The sequence below is a fragment of the Neopelma chrysocephalum genome, unplaced genomic scaffold (genome assembly GCF_003984885.1).
Source record: "Neopelma chrysocephalum unplaced genomic scaffold, ASM398488v2 Primary Assembly neopelma1_90, whole genome shotgun sequence".
Lineage (NCBI taxonomy): Eukaryota > Metazoa > Chordata > Aves > Passeriformes > Pipridae > Neopelma > Neopelma chrysocephalum.
The window spans coordinates 1,333,408-1,353,229 of NW_020897752.1; the positions used below are offsets into that span (position 1 = coordinate 1,333,408).

The window sequence follows — 19,822 nt, forward strand, 5'->3', positions numbered from 1 at the left end:
CTCCTGCCCTCTCTCTCTCTCTCTCTACACCCGGCAGCCTCACAGGGAGGCAAAATCCCACTGCCGGCTCCCAGGGAGCCTTGATCCTGGGGCTGTCCCCAACACATGACCCGCTTGGTCCCTCCCCGTGAGTAAGGCCCAGAAAGCCAAAAATATTTCCCTTTGGGGTGGTTAAACCACTTCTAACAGCATCCCATGATGGGCTGTGCTCCCTTCCCTGCTGCTGGCAGCTGGGAAAACACCCTCTCACCCCAGCCCTGCTCTCCCCACTTCATTCCTCTTTGCTGTACACCCACGCTGCTCCTCTCTTTCCCTAGGAATGCAGGTATTCCACCACATTTGAAACACCTGGGGCCACATCCAGACCACATGGCAGCATTGCTGACTCCTGCCAGCCCAGCACTGGAACGTGCAGGCAGCGATTTTCTCGGCTCCACCGCCCTCTGCGGGTTTGCGCCATTTCCAGGCAGATCCCGGGGAAAACAACGGCCACGGCCCGGCTCCAGCTCTGCAGGAAACCGAGGGCCTCACACCGAGTCCTGTGAGCAGAGTCACCACTATTGCTACATTTCCACTCCATCTGGGTGAGGAAACACGGTAAAAACAGCAGGAGGATATTTTAATGTCTGTCTTACGCAACACCCGTGTCCCCGGCCTGCTGCTGGCTCAGCCCTGCTCATCCCAGCGGCAGAAACACTTTATTCCCAAATGTTTGCTGCCAACGGGCTGCAGCCCCCTGGTTTTGCCTCAGATAACAATCCCAGGGCTCAGCAGCAAAGGAACACCCAGCACTTGGATTGTTTTATGGCCACCAGCCCTCCCAGGTGCCGGGCTGAGGCTTGTGGGGAGCCTGCGGTCCAGGTCCTGCCCTGCATTTTCTGGGCAAGCCTGGCAAAGCCGTGGAGCATCCGCTCGGGAGGAACGCTGGCCTGGGTTCTGGAGCTGGCAGCATCCCACAGCATCACCAAGCTATAAATAAGGGAGCTTGGAGAGCAACCTGTGCCACTGGATCCCAGCACAGCCCGGCCGGCCAAAAACTCGCCTGGGAGGAAGGAAAAGCATCCAGGAAAGACCTCCCTGCCGGGGAGCTGCGTGGGGCCAGGCCATAGAAGGGGAAAGCAAACAGCCACACGCAGTGAGAGCGGGGTTTTCAGGCACAAAGGCCTGGATTTAGCCTCCGAGAGAGGCAGCAGGCTGGGAAAAGCCTCCTCGGCTCAGTTTTGTCAGCACAGGACAGTCTTGGAGGTGTGGACGGGGAGAAAAGCACAGATAAAGGGATGCAAACGCTCCTGGTATTGGAAAAACAAGTTGTGAGCAGCTCCAGATCCAGTAAAAAGTATTTATTATTTCAATTACAATAAGCCCCACGCATAGGGTGAAAAAATAGTTACAAAAAACAGCCCCTCCCATCCCTCCCTTTACATATAAATATTAAAAATCCCTCTGTGCTTTCTGTCCAGAGCAAGAAGGTGACAACACGCAGCACCTGAGCTCCTGTCAGTGCTTTCCTCTCAAAATGAGTATTAAAAACATCCCTTAAACAACCCCTCACCCCCATCCCGGTTGGATCTCATGCAGATGCCAAACCAGCTCTGGAGGGACGGAGTTTTGGGGTTTGTGGTGATTTGGGGGCTTGCAGATTCCTGGGCACAGAGGGTGCAGGCACGGCGGCGAGCGGAGCAGCGGCAGGAACCGCCTGCACTTGTCTGGGGAAGCTTTTGGGCCAGGAAATCCTGGCTGGCCTCGCTTCAGAGGGGACAGGAGGGAGAACCGGATGCTTCATCCACACCGTCACCACCTTGGTGACATCTTTGGCATGTCAACTTTTCCCTTTGCACTCCCAAATTAAAGCTAATCCCAGGAGCATCCCGGCACAGCCTCTGTGACTTGCAGCATCCTCCAGCCCTGTCCCCTGGCCCGCTGTCCCCACTTTTCCCATAAGCATCCTCTGAGGACAGTCCCTCCTGGAGAAACAGGATCCAAGGCTGGAAGGTTATATCCACGGCCCCACCCAGCTTCCCTGACCAAGGGACTGTCACCACAGGGTGCTGCATCTACAGCTGCGCTAAGTAAAAAAAATTAATAAATATACTAATCTTTTACTAAAAAGGCGGCTTTAAAATGCATTTTCCCTGAAATCTTCCAGTGTATTCCACAATGCATGAAAAAAAAATATATATTTCCCCTCCCCCAAAAAAATATATCTTAAAATATTTCCCATCCTTGTGTGCGCATCTTTGGAGAGAGGAAAGTACGTTGGCTGTACTTAGACAAGCAGACAAACCTGCTGGTGCCGGGGGTTCCCTTTATACCCTCCAAAAAAAGAGGGATTTTGCTGGGGTGGTGGTTCAGGGTAGTGCCCATGGACGTGGTGGGAAAGAAGAGACCCCCCCCAAACCAAAGTCATTTCACCAACGAGCGAGGGGATGAGGAGTTTTCACAGTGGATCGAACCTCGGACGACACCGGGGCAGCTCTGGCTGAGCCGGGCTCTCCCTGGTGCAGAGAAGTGGTTTGAGCCTCACAGGACAGGGGAAATCCAGCAGAGGATGGAACCACCGGCCGCTGGCTCCCGCTGGGGCGCTCGCCCTTCACCAGACCTCGCACTTCTTGGGGGGGTTCATGGGGGAGCCCACGGGGCAGCCGAAGTGCTCCGCGAACTCCCGCGAGTTGGAGACGGTGCCGATGACGCGGAAGCGCGAGGGGCTGTGGGGGTCGGTGATGAGCCCCTCGTGAGAGCTCTCCGGCGTGCGAACCGAACACCACACCTGCGAACGGGGGCGAGGGGCCTGAGTGCTGACACCCCTCGACCGCCACGGGGCCCGAGTCTGACCTCCCCACCCGCGTGACAGGCACCAACATGGCTCTGTAACCAGCACCACCCCGATCTGGTTCACTATCCACTACCTCCCTGGAGGCTTCAATTTTGCCACCACACCTTCCCACCCCCATCTGGGCACACACCACCCCCAAAAACCCGTGTGCCCACCCTCCCCACCCGTCACGTGACCCACCTGCGCGAAGCCAACGAAGAAGAGCTGGTGGTTGGTGAGGCCGAGGGTTGGGAGGGTTTCCTCATCCCCGTTCTTTTTCAGCCAGTTTTGATACGCCTGTAGGCCAGGGAGCACAGCGGGCTCAGGGGACAGTGATCCCACCACGCCACATTCCCCACCACACGTCCCCAGTCCCGCAGCCCTACCCGGTAGGCAGCCTTGAGGCCCCCGTTGTCGGCAATGTTCTCCCCGAGGGTGTGCTTGCCGTTGACGGCCTCGCCGTTGACGGTGTAGTTGCCGTACTGCTCCACCATGCACGCTGTCTGACGCTTGAAGGCCTCCACCGAGGAGTTCTTCCACCAGGGACGCAGGTTGCCGTCCTTGTCGTATTCCCGGCCTGCCGAAAACACGTCGGGATCCTTCATCACCGCACTGGCCACTCCTCCGGCCGCCCACCCGCCTGGCCCTGGCCATACCTTGGTCATCGAAGGCATGTGTCAGCTCATGGCCCACCACCACGCCGATCCCACCAAAATTCAGGGACCTGCAGAAGGGCAGAGACTTAGAGAGCAGCCACTGCTCCCCACAGCCATGAAATCTGGGTACAGGAGAAAATTTGTAAATCCTGCCCTCTGTGTTTTCCCTGGGCTCTTACTTGGGGGATGCACGGGTGTAAAAGGGGGCCTGGAGGATGCCGGCGGGGAAGACGATCTCGTTCTTGGTGGGAGAGTAGTAGGCATTGACTGTGGGAGGTGTCATGCTCCACCTGCAGGGACACCAACAACACCCACTCACCACGTTGCATTGGCCCAAGTCTCACTGCCCAAAACCAGCTGGTGGATGCCAAACCCCAGTGGCTCCAGATATCCTGATATTCCCCACTGAGCACATCAGGGAAGTGGAGCAGAGGACTTACTGGTCCCGGTTCGGCGGTTTCCGGAGCTGGTCGGCCGTGACCCTGGCCGAGAAGTTGTAAAACTGCATGACGTTCTCGAAGTAGAGGTCGGACACGGCCTCATACTGCAAAAGAACAAGGCGTGAGTGGTGTGTGGGGATTGCCCAGCCCCGCTCCTCCCTCCACGGTCACGTCTGAGCCTCCGGAGCCGCCTGAGTTACGGCTGCTCTTGTTTCTCCTCCTCTCCAACATCTGCAGAGTCTCTGGAGGGTAATGAATCACTGTTACGGAAAACGGCCCCTCCTTTTCCCAGACAGGGATCCTGAGAGTCCCAGCCACCCCAGGAGCGGCCCACAGCTCTCTGGGAAGTCCCCAGAGAAGGGCCAAGGACATCAGTGAGACCCTTCTGGAGGAAACCTGGGGTTCAAGGCTGCCCAGAGGCCACGGTGATGAGCATGTCCTGTACATCCTACAGAAGACCCAGGGGACATACCCAACCAACTCACGTCATTAAAGACTTTATCCAGCTCCTTGGGGTCCATGATGAACTTGGGGTAGCCAATCATGTTGTAGATGGCATCTGCCTGGGGGGTGACAAGGACCAGAGTGCTTTTAGTGCCGGGGATGGAGGGACAGGCTCACCCAGCTCCACCTCCCTCCATCCTCACCCCTGCCCAGCTCTGCTGCCAGCACCTCACCTTCTCTTTGGCCGATTTCCTCGTCTCTTCGTCCATCCACTGCAGGGTCTCCAGGCTTTCCTCGAAGGCAGTTTTAATCTCTGCAATCATTTCCTCTGCCTAGACAAAACAAGGCAGCACAGCGTCGGGCCGGAGAGCCAGCTTCCCACTCCGGAGAGGTCAAGGCCCTCCACACGAGTGGACAGGAAGAGGCTGGGCGGCCAACACAGCACGTGGGCCGGTGAAAAACCGGCACATGGAGACAAACATGGGCTGCCTGGACAGCTCCACCACTGCGGTGGCTTCCCCGGCACTGGGACTCGCGCGCTGCCGGCTCGGGGACGTACCACCTGCTTGCTGTCCTCGGCGAAGGTGGCCTTGACGAACATGGCCCCCAGGGCAAAGCCCAGGTTGTTGTCCGTGTCACTGATGCAAAACTTCCAGCGTGGGAGGCAGGTCTGCGTGGGACAAGAGGTGGTCGGTCACTCAAGGGCCGAAGCCCCGCTCCTTCCCACCCTTGTACCCCACCAGGAGAGGAGGTCTCCATCCATCCCCTGCCACCCCAAAACCCACCCCACATCTCTACTGTCTGGGTGCCACACGAAAAGGGGCTTGACATAAAAACCCATCACCATTTTAATGGTAAATCAGGGCTGTTAGGGGCTGCACCATCACCTTTTTCGTCCCATACATCACTTCCATGAATTTTTCCTCGGCATCTTGGAAGCGCTGGTCAAGGAAGGGGCTGGTTTTCCGCACCAGGTTCCAGATCATATAGTTGTGGAGGAGACTGTGGCGAGAGGTAGTGAGTGAGCAGCGGGACCTGCCTGCCCACCCTGGGCACCCTCCGTGCGGGCGGGGGGCTCTCACCACTTATCCGTGGCCAGGATGAGGTCAGACACCTGCTCCAGGTACTCCTTGGCGTAGACCACGACGGGCTCCGACTCATTGAGCTCCACGGGGTAGAAGACCGTGGAGAGGAAAGGCATCCAGTCCACGGCCGGCGCCAGCTCCTGCAAAAGCCACAGCGCTGCTACAGACCCACACGCCATTGAGCGGGGTGGCAGCTGCTTCCCAAGCTGGAATCGGCCACATCAGTCCCCGTTTGATGGATCCAGCTGATTTTGCAGAGGCCAGTTCCCATGCCAGCAGCATCCTCGAAAGGTCGGAGGGTAGTAAACTATTTCCTCCCACAAAGGAAAAGAAAGTGGGGCGGGTGTCAGAACTGTTGACACGACCCCTGTGGGGCCGCGGGGAGGTGACCGGGCTGACGTCCAGGCGCGGCAGGGCCGGCCGGGTGTAAGCGCCGCAGCGGGACGGCCGCCGGCCCCGGGGGTGGTCCAGAGGCTGGGTGGGATTTCCCCAAGGAGGACATGGGCCAAGCTGTTGCACAAGAGCCTCCCAGGCGGTGCTGCCTGGCGTCAGGCTTCCCAGAGGAGCTGCGTCACCTCCACCCATGCATCCCACTTCCCAAACCATGGCAGAACGGAGAGCCTTGCCAGCTCCATCCCTACCTTTAGGTCTCCGGCTGTCATTTTATGGTAGATGAGCTCCTCATCTCGGTGCTTCTCCTGGGGGATGGTGATGTTGGCCAACGCTGTCTCAAAGTCCAGGATCTGCTGCATCTGCTGGCGCGTCGACTCCTCATCGGTGCCTCCCAGGAACATCCCCAGCTGCACCATGTAGTTCAGGTACCCGGCGAGCACCTGGGTGGGATCAGCGCCAGCGGGATCAGCATCGGGTGGGATCAGCAAGGCAGGTGCCACACACCCACAGCGCCTCCCCAGCCAACCCACATCCCCCCGACGCCTCCACCTTCTCATTCTCTGTCTTGTTCAGGTAGTAATCCCGCGATGGCAGGCCCAGCCCCGACTGATCCACCTGGATGACGTTGCTGTTGGAGTTCTTGGAGTCGGCGCTGACGTAGACGGAGAAGAAGGGCGAGGTGCGGTAATGCGCCGTCACCTCCCGCAGCGTCTCGTTGAAGTTGCCACCGGCCCAGGTCCCTGTGATGTTCCAGCCACCCAGCTGGGGACAGACAGCAACCAGTTTTTGGGTAAGGAACAACCACCTGGAATTGCTCCGATATCCCCAATACCCATCCTGGTGGGAAACATCTTGCAAGGGGGCTAAAAAGCCCCATTATAGAATTATAAATCGGATAAATTATAGGATTATAAATCCCTAATAAATCTCTCTTGGCCTGCCTGCCCTGGGGGTTGCTGTTCCCCAGGAAGCACCAGGAATGGAGTCTGGAGGGTGCTGGAATTGCCCTTATTTGATCTTTTCCCCTCATTCTGCAGACAGAAGATGGCTTTTCCGCGAGGAGCGGGACGGACCTTTTGGATGAGCTCCATGAGCGGGGTGGCACGCAGCTCCTCAATCTTGCTCTCGTTCATGCAGGCCTGGTAATAGCGCTGTGCCTTGCGCTCCGCCTCGCTCGACACGTTGGCCGTGGTGTTTTCTGTGGACGGTCCCCAGGGGGAATCACAGGAGGTCCCCAGGGATGGGCATCCAACACACATGGGGGCTGCTGATTACACTGGAGCCCCCCCTCCCTTGCGCCATGGGAATATTCAGCCCCGTTTTGAGCAAAGCCAGGCTCCAAACCGGCGCCAAGGATTGCCCCAACAGGCCCCTCTGTGCCCCTGAGAGCACCCCACGGCCCCAGCCCTTCCTGGCCTCCTGCCCCCCCCTCCTTTCCCACCCGCAGCGACTGCTCCAGCTCTTTGGGAACGAAAGATAAAGAAAGAAAAAACAAAAAGCATTTTTCCAGCAGCTCTGATATTCCCAGCATCATCCAGCCCCCTGTGCTGCCCTTGCCTCTGTGCTGCTGCCCCCCAGTCCTTTATTATTTACTCCTGTAAAAAGGAACAATAAACCCATTTTTCTTCTCTGCCTCCAAAACCAACCTTTTATCTCCCCCCCGCTAAAATTCTGCCTCCCTTGAGAGTTTTTTTGGGGTTTTTTATTTATTTTCCTGATGACACAGCTTGCACCTTTGGCTTCCCAGCTGTGTGGTTTTATTAACTAAAGGTCCCTCAGCTCCAAGGAATTCAAGGAAATGCCGAACGCGACCACTTGGCCGGAGGCCCAGTCCCTTCTCCTGGTAAAACCAGCACCAGATTTCTGCAGGAAGAGCCAGGGACGAAGCTGTTCCCGCGCCACCCCCCTTCTCCCAAAAGACAACACTCTTCCCAAACCTTCTCTTTCCAGATAATCAGCCCTGGCGCAGTGGAAAGTGCTGATAAGGAGCCAGTTGTTTGCTCAAAGCCTGAACAAACCGTCCCTGCCGGTTGCTCGGATAAGCGGCTCCGCTCCGCTGTTCGCACGCAGAGGCTGAACCCAGGATCCTCCCTTTGCTGGAGGAGTTCTGGCCCCCCAAAAAAATGGCCATATTGGCAGCCAGACCTCCAAAAAGGCTGCTCACAAAGGCTGGAAGCTATAGGAGCAGGAAAAACCCATATCCTTGGGGTGGTATTGCAGGCTCTGGAGTGCAAATCCTGAATTTCAAAGCTCCTGTGAGGCCTGCAGAGCAGAGGCCAGGAACCTTTTCCCTACTCGGCACCAAAGAGCAGCAACATCACAGTCAAAAATCCCAGGAGCACCCAGGAGAGCAAACACAGCCAGGATCTGTTTCCCAATGTCCTCGCAACATGCGTGTCACGGATTGGTTTGACGCTGGAGTTCAATTCCAACCCCAGATCCCCACGGACATGTTTTTGACATCCCCGGGACCTAACAGGGTCCCACTGCTCCCCTGCACTCACCCAGCAGGTGCTTCATGATGGCCTGGTTGTGCTCCCAGAGGTTGTTGAAGGTGCCCCAGCGCGAGTGGCCATCGGGGAGGGGGTTGGCCTTGATCCAGCCCCCGCAGGCGTAGCTGAAAAAGTCCTCGCAGGGATTCACCGCCCGGTCCAGCGAGCTGAGGATGGAGCTGGTGACGGAGATGCAGGACTCCGACAGGCACACGGCGGGTGGCCCTGGGGGCAGCAGGGAGGGGTTCAGCTCCTCCACCACAGCACCATGAGCTGCCCCACGGAGCATCCTGCCCCACGCTGAAGGATGTGGGCACATATCCCACCTGGTGCCCGAGCATCCCGCCTTCTACCTTAACATCCCGTTCCAGGCCAAGCAATATAGACCAGCATCCCAGTCCATGCCCGAGCACCCTACCTGATAATCCCATTCCAGGGCAAGGGATGTGGGCAAGCATCTCATCCTATGCCCAGAGATCCCACCCAGCGCCCAAGCATCCACCCTGGGGTGAAGGATGAGGGCAAATATTCCATTCTGCACTCAAGCATCAAGATCCAGGATAAAGGGAGCACCCTATCCTGCATCTGAGCATCTCCTCTGGGGCAAGGGATGCAGGTGACCATCCTGTCTTGAGCCCAAGGATCCCACCCCACACCTGAACATCCTGCCTGGTTCCCAAGACCATGGCACGCAGGTGACCATCCCACCCTGCACCAAAGATCCCATCCTGGGAACGCCCCCAGCAACCCGCCCTGCTGACAGGGGCAGCACGAGGACTTACTGGCTCTGTACTGGAAGATGAGTCCCAGCAGACAGGCCACCAGCACCACCGCCAGCACCCCCACCAGCACCAGCAGCTGCCTCTCGGCGCGTGTCCGCTCGGCCCAGCAGCCGCGGCCGCCCCTCGAGCCGCGCAAATTCACCTGCGGGAACAGCAGCGTCGTCTCCCCGCCGGCACAGAAACCCACCGAGGCAGCCCCCATCGTGCTTCCTGCAACCCCACGGCACTCATTCGGCCCCCGGCGAGGGATCAGGCTGGGAAAGGCAGCAGCTGCCTTCCAGAAACCGGGCAGGAAGGGCGGCACAATGGCAGGAAAGGGAGCGGGACGAGCGCTTCGGCGGGTTCACCTGCTGCCCTGTGCCACCCCGAGCCCCTCCTTGAGCACGGCGTAACCCCCCGGGTGTCCCTGTCCCCACCGCCGGCACTGGGACAGGGTGGGGGCTGCGTCGGGAAGTGCCTTGACAGGATACTCCCACTCAGCCGAAAAACATCCCCAGGAAACATCCCAACGCGCCGGCGAGCGGAGACGGCCCCGCCGGGAAAAGTAAAAACACATTTGGGGCAGAAACCACCATTCTAGAAAGTGCTGGGAGCGGGGCCAGCACCGAGAACATCGCTCAGGACCCGAACCTTCCCACGCTGGCACCACACTGGCACCACGCTGGCAGCCGTGGGGGTTTTTCTCGCCACCCTTGGCCCTCTTTAAGCCGCTTTCCTGCTGCCTGGGGAGGAATTAACCTAATCCCCTTTTGTGCCGGGACAAAACTGCCAGTGCCACGGTAATTGCTCACCCCAGCCACACTCTGGGAAGGGGCTTGGCCGGCAGAAAACCTGGGAGTTGAAACAGCAGAGCCAGGATATGGCCCCGCAGCCTCCCCGTGCCAGGAGCAAAGGGCAGCGGCAGCAGGAGCCAAGAGGACTCTGCCCACAGCAGACTTTACCCCGTGGAGACAGGTCCCAGGTGGAAAACCCTTCTGCACCCCCTCTGCCGCTTGCCAGGACCTAAAATCCCACTTTTTTCCCACCCTAAAAGACACACAAAGCCCCACCTGGAAGCCGTTGGGGTATCCATCACCATCACCAAGGGAGTCCAGGGGGTCCTCGTCGTCCAGCGTTGCCCGCTTGTAGGTCGACATCTGCACAGGGAGATTGGCAAACGGAGCACTCAGAGACTCGGGGTCGAGGAAGAAGAGGAGGATGAGGAAGGTTTACACACCCTCTAGAGCCACCTCCTCCTCCGGGGAGCTAAATCCCGAATGGCTCCGGGGCAGTAAAGCACTACACAGACGCCAGGGGAAGGTTATGGAAAGCAAAGAGGGCTGGAGCCAAAAGCTGAGCGAAGCCCGAACCCGCCTCGCTCTCCCCCGGGGCTGGGTTGTGCAACCTCCCCTTCAGCCCGGAGTAAAGCTGGATCCACCTCCACCCCTCAGCAGGCAGAGGGATCTCCCCCAGCCCCCTGCCAGGGAACCCCGGTGTGCCGGGGACCTGGGGAAGGCTGGGAGCAGGGAAAATGGCTTTCCACCCCGAAACTACCAGCTCGCTCCTGCTCCACACCCTGTCTGTGAACCCTGCGCACCGTGGAACACCCGGCCAGGTCCCAGCGAGCACCCAAGGGCGACACCTCCCTGGATTTCAGCTGCAGACGGGCTCCCTCCCGGCGCCGTGCCCCCGGGCACTACCTTGTGCCAGTGCCCGGCTCTTATCTCATCCCCCAGCAGAAAAACAAGGAAAACCTCGCGGGCTGGCAGCCGGCCCTTATCGTGCCGCCGCCGTTTCCTTCCCCCTGGCACAGCCCTGCCACCCAGCTGGGCTGCCTCCCGATGGAGAAAACAACCCTCCGCCCACCACTGAGGAGCTGGGCACCCTAAAATCCACCCTGGCCCTGCCACAAGGGGCTGAGCACCCCAAAATCCACCCTGACCCCACCACTGATGGGCCAAGCGGTGCCAGTCACGTCCCTGCAGCCCCGAGCAGTGCAGGGTGGGGGTTTGCACCCCTCTGGATGTCCCCATCCCGCTGCCATCAATCCCAAAGGATGAGATGATCCCAACCCGGCACAGCCGCGCCTCGGGCTCCCCTGGCAGAAGGAGATGCAATGAAAGTGCCCGTTCTCAGCCTTGTTTCCAACAGCAGCATTCCCAAACCTCCCCTTGCAGAGTTAATCACGAATTCCATCCTCTCCTTGGATCCCATTCCCTCCCCAGATCCCAAATCCCAGCCTCAGCTTAATTAACCACACTACCCACCTGGGGAAGAAAAATGGTTAAAAGAGCAAGGTGGTTTCCCTCCTTGGTTGTCCCAAAATCTCCGTTTCCAGCCCCAAAATCTCCCCTGGGCGCCCGCCTGGAGCCTGTGAACCGCTCGGGGAAAAAGCCTCAACTGCAAGATTTTATCGCGGGGCAAATCTGCGTTTAGAGCCTATTTTTTTCCAGTCCCCTTTTCACTTTTTTCCACCTGTTTTTGCACTTCGCACATGGCTGAAATTGGCAGCTCCGGGCACAAATCCCCCGCTCGCACTGGGGGGATCCATGAAGCCCCCATGGCTCGGCAACACCAAATTCCTGGAATCCCAGCTTTCACTTCATTTCCTGAGGAAACGCGATTTTTTTTTTTTTCAACGATTCCCCCCCCCGCCTACCCCAGCCACAAAACAGCAGGAAAAAGGGAAAAGACAAAAAAAACCACCTTTTTTTTTTCTTCTTGCAAGGGATGTGCTGGCTGAACCCTCTATCAGCCATCAGAGAATCCAAACTGAGCCTGAACCCCTCCACCCCTGAAACACCCCGGGGGGCAACGGGATCAACACCCAGCATCCTTAATTTGGGGGAGATTGGGTCAGGGAGGTATTTTTAGCGCCCGCACCCCCCATTTTGGGGGCACAGCAGCACCCATGGGTGCTCCCCACCCCTGCCCTGCTCCTGCAGCAGGAACAAAAAGCGGTGGTTTCGGGTGTATTTTTGTGACATCCCCCCCCTCCCCCAGCTCTGTTGTTTGCTTCCATCCGAATAAAAACGCATCTCCCCGGCTCCAACAGGGCGGGGAGGAGGCACCCACACTTCAAACCCCCCACCCAAAGCCATTTCCACTCTCTTTACAACTCATAAAAGTCTCCGCATTACCTTAAATCGCCCGGTTTTCCCCCAAACCGCTCCTTCGCCTTATAAACAATAAGCCCCACGTGCTCCGAGCCCGCACGCACCGAGGGATGTCTGGGGGGGCACCCGGGTCTCCCCGGCCCCGGGGAGCCCCTCACCCCCCTCCGGGGGCACCCCGAGCTCCTCCGCCCGCTCCCCACCCCCGCCCGGGCGCCATTTCGGAGCCGCCGCCGCCTCCGCGATCGCGATGGCGATTCCTTCACCTCCCCCCGGCCCCTCCGAGCCCCCCAATCCCACCCCCGGCCCCTCCAAATCACCCCCGCACCCCGAACCCCCCCCCCGCCCAGCACCCGTGGGTGCCCCCCGCACCTCCGCAGCGCCCACCGAGGCTCAGCCCGCTCATTAGGATGCCCGGCGGTAATTAGCAACCCCTGGCGGTAATCAGGGGTGCCGGCGGCAATTAGGGGGGCTGGGGAGGGGGCTGGGGGGCTCCCCGGTTTTGCAGGGAGCCCTGGCTGCAGATGAATTAATAAATAATAATAATTAAAAAAAAAAAAAGCTTAAAAAGGAGCAATAAAAGGGTTAAAGTTTACAAAAAAAATAAGGGGGGGAACAGCCCAGTTTGGGGGTGTTCGCAAACAGCCCCCCCCCAAAGTGGGTGCTGCTGGCGAGGGGGGGGCTGTCCCCCCATACCCCCCCCCCTTTGCAGAGGGAAACGTGGTGCAAATCCCTGCGGGATTGGGGCAAGGGGTGGGTTTGGGGGGTCCGGGGGGGGTTAAGGGGGTCATCTGCTTTGGGATCGCCATCCCGGGGGACCCACTGGCTACAAAGCAAAGGCGGCTGGGGGGGGGAGCGAGGGGGGGGGCACCCAGGAGTGCAGTGGGGGTTCCTCGGGATGCAGTGGGGGTCCCTTAGTGTGCAGTGAGCGATCCCTCAGGGCTGCAATGGGGGTCCCTCGGGGGTGCAAAGGCGGTCCCATGGGGGTGCCGGGGCGTCCCTTGGGATGCAATGGGGGGGGGGGGGGGGGCCCCCCGGGGGGCAACGAGCATCCCCCGGGAGAAGCCTCGCCCCGCGCCCCGCTCCGGCCAAGGACCCCCCAGCCAGCCCCCCCTCGGGGCCGAGGGAGCCGCCGGGCCCCCCACTCACCATGGCTGTGCCCCCGCTCCGCCGGCCCCGCTGGGGCGCTGAGCCCGGCCCAGCCCGAGCTGCCGCCGCGGCCTAGCGAGGGTGGCGGGGGGGGACGAGCAGGGGATGTACCTGGGATGGGAAACCAATGGGGCCGCGGAGGGACGGGCTTCACGCGCGCCTCCCTTAACTCTTTCCTGGGGGGGCCCAAACCCCGTTCGGGGGGAGCCACGCGTGTTCCCCGGGAGCGTCCCCCCGAGAGACCCCCGGCTCTCCCGGCCGCGGGGGGATGCGGCGCGTCCCGGGGGAGCGCAAGGAGCGATCCCGCCTGTGCGTGCGTGTGCAAGGGGAAAAGCACGCGGGACCGGGGCTGTGGGATGAGGGACCGGGGCTGTGGGATGAGGGACCGGGGCTGTGGGATGAGCGCCCGGTCCTGCGAGCGTGTGCTCGTGCGAGCGCCAGTCGTGCAAGGACACGCGTGTGTGACCGCACCAGTGCCAGCCGTGCAGTGACCGTACCAGTGCCAGTCGTGCAAGGACACAAGCGTGTGCTCGTGCGAGCGCCAGTCGTGCACGGACACGCGTGTGTGACCGTACCAGTGCCAGTCGTGCAAGGACACGCGTGTGTGACCGTACCAGTGCCAGCCGTGCAAGGACACGACCGTGTGCTCGTGGAAGCGCCAGCCGTGCACGGACACGAGTGTGCAAACACGTGCTCGTGCAAACAAACGGTGTCACGCACCCGTGCAGTCGAGCACCGGTGGAGGTGCGAGTGTGCCCGAGCGCGGGGGGTGCTGCCCGCACCCTGCCGCTGAGGTGGGAGCCCACGAACACGTGCTTTTAAGCGTGCAAGAGCGTAGTTGTGCACGCTTGTGTGTTAAGTGTGCAAGAGGGAGCTTTTCCGCACGCTCACGCAACCCACGGCTGCGCTGCCGTGGTGGCAGGAGCGGGACAGGGATGGGGACACGCGGTGCCACCACATTCCCCACCCCCCCCGCCCGCACCGCACCGCCAAGCTGAGCACTGACACGCTCATCACACCCACGGGGCTCTCAATGGCTTTGCTGGGCTGGGGAAGCCCTTGGGGGGGGGCTTCAAAGCGGTGAAAGGAGGATGATGGGTGGAAGAAGGGGGTGCTGGAGGGATGTAGGGGTTCCGGAGGGATCTGGGGGGTCCGCAGGGGGATGTGCCCATCCCGTGGCGCCGGGACGGCGTTGGGGCGCTCTTGGTCGCACCCTGAGACTCTCGGGGAGCGGATTTTTGGGCCGAGACCGCCACCTTCTGGGAGGCCACCCACGGCCCCGCGGGGCACGGAGCCCCCCGGACCCCCGCGATGGGGAAACTGAGCCAGGGAAGGGGGTCAACACCACCCTCCCCGCCATTGTCACCACGTGTTTACTGTAGGACCTACAGTAACGCCGCGGGGTCGCAGCAGGGATCATTTGTGGGCCTCAGCAGGAGCCCGCGTGGGGAAACTGAGGCAGGGGGACCATCACCTCCAGCACAGCCCCTCGCTGGTGTCGCTGGCACGGCTTGGGTGAAAATAATGCAAAATCCGGCAAAACACACATCTACCCCCCAGGGGGGCACCCCAACTCACCCCAGTTTCCCGGGGGGGTCGGGGGAGGGTTGCTCAACTCCCACAGCCAGGCTTGCTGCTCCCCAGTCCTCCCAGTCCTCCCAGTATAACCCGGCAGAGGGCACCAGTAAGCCCAGTTTGTGGCCTTTTGTCCCCCCCCCCCCCCCCCCGCCCCTTGCTGGCAGCGGGGGGAGGGTGGAGGAAGGGGAGGAGGAGGAGGAGGCGAAGGCCGGGTGCGGGGGGATTTAAGGGCCCGCGGTCCCCCCGGCCCGGCCTCCTCACGCCGCCCAGAGGGACGTGGGTGTCGGGACCCAAGTTTGTGCGGGTACGTGTGTGACCCCCTCCCCTCCCCGGTAAGGACCCTCCGGGCCACCGCGGCCACCCCGGGGGAGCGGGGGGTCCCCGGGGAGCGGGGAGTGCGGGGGGAGCAGCGGAGGGGAGGCGCGATGGGGATGCGGGGGGTGATGGGAGGCGGGGGTGCGATGGGGACACGGGGTGTGATGGGGACGTGGGTGTGCAACAGGGACACGGGGGTGCCGTGGGGACGTGGGGCTGTGATGGGGACGTGGGGCTGTGATGGGGACATGGACAGGATTGGGACACGGGTGTGCGACAGGGACGTGAGTGTGTGGTGGGGACACGGGTGTGCAATGGGGCCACGGGCATTTGGTGGGGACACGGGCACGGGATGGGGACACGGACATGCAGCAAGAACATGGATGTGTGATGGGACATGGGTGTGGAACAGGGACGCAAGTGTGCAACGGGGATGGGGATGTGATGGGGGCACAGGCCGGGGACGGGGACGGGGGTGTGTGAGGAGAACATGGAGGTGCACTGGGGACACGGGCACACACAGGGGACGGGACACGCCATGGGGACAGGGGTGTACAATGGGGATGCAGACGTGCAGCAGTGACATGGGCGTGGGATGGGGACACACACGGGATGGGGACATGGCCATGTGGTGGGGACCCCAACGTGCAGTGGGGACCCAGCCATGGTGGGGACATTGGCCACGTAGTGGGGACCCCGCTGTGCCACGGGGGCCGTGCCACCGTCCCCCAGCCCGGGTTGGTGACAGTGAGGTGACGCCCCATGGCACTGGTGGCCGGGGGAGGAGGGGGGAAGCTGGCGTGTCCCCAGGGGGTCACATCGGTGACTGCGCAGGGAGGGGACGTTTCCTTCTGTCCCCGCTTGGCTGACCCCGGGGCGAAGGTCTCGGTGGGGAAACTGAGGCACGAGCGGGTGCCACCCGCAGCTCTCTCTGTGCAGCACCCGCTCAGCACCGCACGATGAAGGCTCTTCTCCTCCTCCTCGCCCAGCTCTGCTCGGCATCGCTGGTCCCCGGTAGGTGACGTTTGGGGGGCGGCACCCCGGCAGCGGGTGCTGTTGGGTGCTATGGATCCCGGTTCCCCACAGAGAGGGAGAAGGACCCCGAGTACTGGCGGCGGCAGGCGCAGGAGACCCTGCGGAACGCGCTGAGGCTGCAGCGACTCAACCAGAACGTGGCCAAGAACCTCATCCTCTTCCTGGGGGATGGTGAGATGGGGGCACCCACCCTGGGCTGGAGGAGCGGCGCTGGGGGGGGACGGGGCTGCCGTGAACTGGGTGCAGTAAAGTGGGGGCTGTGGTGAGTTGGGCGTGGGATATGTTGGGTGTCGTGGAAAAGGGGGTGCTGGGGTGAGGTGGGTGCTGGGGTGAACTGGGTTTGCAGTGAGGTTTTGCTGGGGTAAAGTGGGTTTGTAAGAGGTTGGGTGCTGGGGTAACTGAGTTTGCAGTAAGGTTTTGCTGGGGTAACTGGGTTTGCAGTAAGGTATGTGCTGGGGTAAACGGGGTTTGCAGTAAGGTATGTGTGCTGGGGTAAACTGGGTTTGTAAGCAGGTGGGTGCTGGGATAAAACTGGGTTTGCAAGAAGTTGGGTGCTGGGATAAAACTGAGTTTGCAGTAAGGTGTGTGCTGGGATAAACTGGGTTTTTAAGAAGTTGGGTGCTTGGATAAATTGGGTTTGCAGTAATGTGGGTGCTGGGGTAAACTGGGTTTGCAGTAAGGTTTTGCTGGGGTAAACTGGGTTTGTAAGCAGGTGGGTGCTGTGGTAAACTGGGTTTGTAAGAAGCTGGGTGATGGGATAAACTGGGTTTGCAAGCAGGTGGGTGCTGGGATAAAACTGAGTTTGCACTAAGGTACGTGCTGGAGTAAACTGGGTTTTTAAGAAGTTGGGTGCTGGGATAAATTGGGTTTGCAGTAAGGTGGGTGCTGGGGTAACTGAGTTTGCAGTAAGGTTTTGCTGGGGTAAACTGGGTTTGCAATAAGGTGTGTGCTGGGGTAAACTGGGTTTGCAGTAAGGTGTGTGCTGGGATACAACTGGGTTTTTAAGAAGTTGGGTGCTGGGATAAATTGAGTTTGCAAGAAGCTGGGGGCTGGGATAAACTGGGTGCTGGAATGAACTGGATTTGCAAAAAAATGGGTGCTATGGTAACTTGGATTTGCAATAAACTGGGTGCTGGGGTAAACTGGATTTGCAAACCAAAAGCTGGGTGCTGCAGGAAATTTGGTTTGCGCTAAATTGGGTGCTGGGATGAACTGGGTGATGGGATGAACTGGATTTACAGTAAGTTGGGTGCTGCAATAAATTGGGTTTGCAGTGAAATTGGGTGCTGGGGTAAACTGGGTTGCAATAAATTGGATGCTGGGATAAACTGGGTGCTGCAATGAACTAGGATTGCGATAAACTGGGTGCTGGGATTAATTGGGTTTGCAAAAAACTGGGTGCTGGATAAACTGGGTTTGAAGGAATTTTGGTACTGCAATGGACTGGGTACTGGGATAAACTGGGACTGCAAAAAACAGTGCTGGGGTAAACTGGGATTGCAATAAACTGTGTGCTAGAATAGATGAGGTTTGCAAAAAATTGAGTGCTGGGAGAAACTGGGTTCTGGGATAAACTGTGCTGGGATGAATTGGATTTGCAAAAAGTTGGGTGCTGCAATAACTTGAGTTCTGCAATAAACTGGGTTTGCAAGGAAACTGGGTGCTGGGATAAAGGATAAACAAGATGCATAATAAACTGGGCTTGCAGGAAATTGGGTGCTTCAATAAACTGTGCACTGGGATAGACTGGGTGCACAATAAGCTGGGCTTGCAGAAAACTGGGTGCTGGGATAAACTTGAGGCTCAATAAATTGTGCTTGGAGGAAACTGGGGGCTGGTGTAAACTGGGTGCACAATAAACTGGGCTTGCGGAAAACTGGGTGCTTCAATAAGCTGGGTTCTGTGGTAAACTGGGTGCTGGGATAAACTGGGTGCTCAATAAACTGGGCTTGCAGAAAACCAAGTGCTGCAATAAACTGGATTTGCAATAAGCTGGGTGCTGGGATAAACTGGGTGCTGCAATAAACTGGGCTTGCAGAAAACTGGGTGCTGGGATAAACTGGGCTTGCAATAAGCTGGGTTTGCAGTGGACTGGGACAGAGGGGGTTGGTGTGAACGGGTCTGGTGCTGCCCGGTGTCACCATCACCCGTGTGCCGAGCTGCCCGTGCTCAGCTGTCCCTGCCCCCTGTCCCCCAGGCATGGGCGTCTCCACGGTCACGGCCGCCCGCATCCTCAAGGGGCAGCTGCAGCACGGGCAGGGCGAGGAGAGCCTGCTGGAGATGGAGAAGTTCCCCTACGTGGCCCTGGCCAAGGTGAGCCCCCCGGGGCGCCCGCGGGGACCCGGCACCCACTGCAAGGTCACGGGCGGGCGGCATCGACCGAGCCGAAATTAGGTCAGGGGCGGGCACAGGGAGCTGGTCCGGTGCCTGCTGGCTGTGCCAGGGCTGGCCATGGGAACAGAGAGGGGGGGCAGGAGGAGCCCGGCGGCTGAGGGACGCCACGGGACCCCCCCCCCACGCTTAGCCTGGGGTCGTTTTGCTGAACAAAACACTGGGTTTTATAACTAAATTGGAAGTCGTGGCCATCCCTGTTCGCCCCCCGGGGGTGCCTGTGGCAGGGGCTTCGCTCTCCCCGCCAAAAAACGGGCTGAAAGAAGGCCAAAAGTAGCAAAGTGCAGTGGGGGGGGGGGGCTGTGCCACCATGCTGAGGGGCAAAACAGGGGCTTAGGGGCAAAAGAGGGGGGGCACAGGTGGGATGGGGGCCCATGCAGGCAAAACAGCACAGGGAGGGGAGCTCCAGGGTGGGGATAATGATGATGGGTGGGGATGATGGTGGTGACAACGCTGGTGATAACGATGATGGTGACAACGCTGATGATAAGGATGATGGTGATAACGGTGGTGGTTTGTCCATCTCCCACCCCTCCAGACCTACAACACCAACGCCCAGGTGCCCGACAGCGCTGGCACGGCCACTGCCTACCTGTGCGGTGTCAAAGCCAACGAGGGCACCCTGGGCGTCAGCGCCGGCGTCACCCGCGACCGCTGCAACACCACCAAGGGCCAGGAGGTGACCTCCATCCTCCGCTGGGCCAAGGACGCAGGTGAGGGGCCGGGGGGCACCCGGGGGGCAGGTGAAGCGGCGGTTTTGGGGCTGTTCTCACCGCCGTCCCCTGGGCTCGGGGTGCAGGGAAGGCCGTGGGGATCGTCACCACCACGCGCGTGACCCACGCGACGCCCAGCGCCGCCTACGCCCACTCTGCCAACCGCGACTGGTACTCGGACGGGGAGATGCCCCCGGACGCCCTGGAGGGCGGCTGCAAGGACATCGCCCGGCAGCTGGTGGAGAACATTCCCGACATCGAGGTAGGGATGGGGATGGGGCCGCTGGGAGTGTGGGCTGGAGCCAGCAGGGATGGGACCAGGACCACCTGGGGCGGGGGTTGGAACCATCCAGGGGTGGGAACGGGGCCGTGGGGAGTTGTGGGACCAAGACTACCACTGGTTGAAGGGCTGGAACCCCCTGGAGATGTTGGGCTGGAACCACCA

General features: G+C 60.1%; 2 protein-coding genes across 14 annotated transcripts in view; one reads left to right on the forward strand and one right to left on the reverse strand.

Moving 5' to 3' along the window:
- Positions 1-1,319: 1,319 nt before the first annotated feature.
- Positions 1,320-13,402, reverse strand: ECE1 (endothelin converting enzyme 1). Of its 6 annotated transcripts, none has more exons than XM_027693144.1 (18): positions 13,346-13,402; positions 10,154-10,240; positions 9,105-9,246; positions 8,335-8,547; positions 6,904-7,028; positions 6,380-6,592; positions 6,079-6,270; positions 5,435-5,577; positions 5,240-5,354; positions 4,912-5,022; positions 4,586-4,684; positions 4,394-4,471; positions 3,909-4,012; positions 3,648-3,758; positions 3,469-3,536; positions 3,199-3,389; positions 3,014-3,109; positions 1,320-2,767 (listed from the first exon to the last, which is right to left on the reverse strand). In XM_027693144.1, exons 1-18 carry the CDS (start codon positions 13,346-13,348, stop codon positions 2,591-2,593), a joined length of 2,268 nt encoding a protein of 755 aa, XP_027548945.1. In that variant the 5' UTR covers positions 13,349-13,402; the 3' UTR covers positions 1,320-2,590. The 6 variants fall into 6 exon arrangements, with proteins under 6 accessions (XP_027548945.1, XP_027548947.1, XP_027548948.1 ...); XM_027693146.1 differs by lacking the exon at positions 13,346-13,402 and adding an exon at positions 12,569-12,663; XM_027693147.1 differs by lacking the exon at positions 13,346-13,402 and adding an exon at positions 11,351-11,716.
- Positions 13,403-15,095: 1,693 nt separating this feature from the next.
- Positions 15,096-19,822, forward strand: part of ALPL (alkaline phosphatase, biomineralization associated) — a 9,407-nt gene continuing 4,680 nt past the window's right edge. The window contains exons 1-6 of one of the 8 annotated variants that reach the window (XM_027693195.1): positions 15,096-15,255; positions 16,049-16,252; positions 16,325-16,444; positions 18,471-18,586; positions 19,203-19,377; positions 19,464-19,639. In XM_027693195.1, the coding sequence (XP_027548996.1) occupies positions 16,198-16,252; positions 16,325-16,444; positions 18,471-18,586; positions 19,203-19,377; positions 19,464-19,639 (642 nt within the window). In that variant the 5' untranslated portion in view covers positions 15,096-15,255; positions 16,049-16,197. The remainder of the gene's footprint in view (positions 15,256-16,048; positions 16,253-16,324; positions 16,445-18,470; positions 18,587-19,202; positions 19,378-19,463; positions 19,640-19,822) is intronic. The other 7 variants (XM_027693197.1, XM_027693200.1, XM_027693203.1 and 4 more) reach the window with 7 other exon arrangements.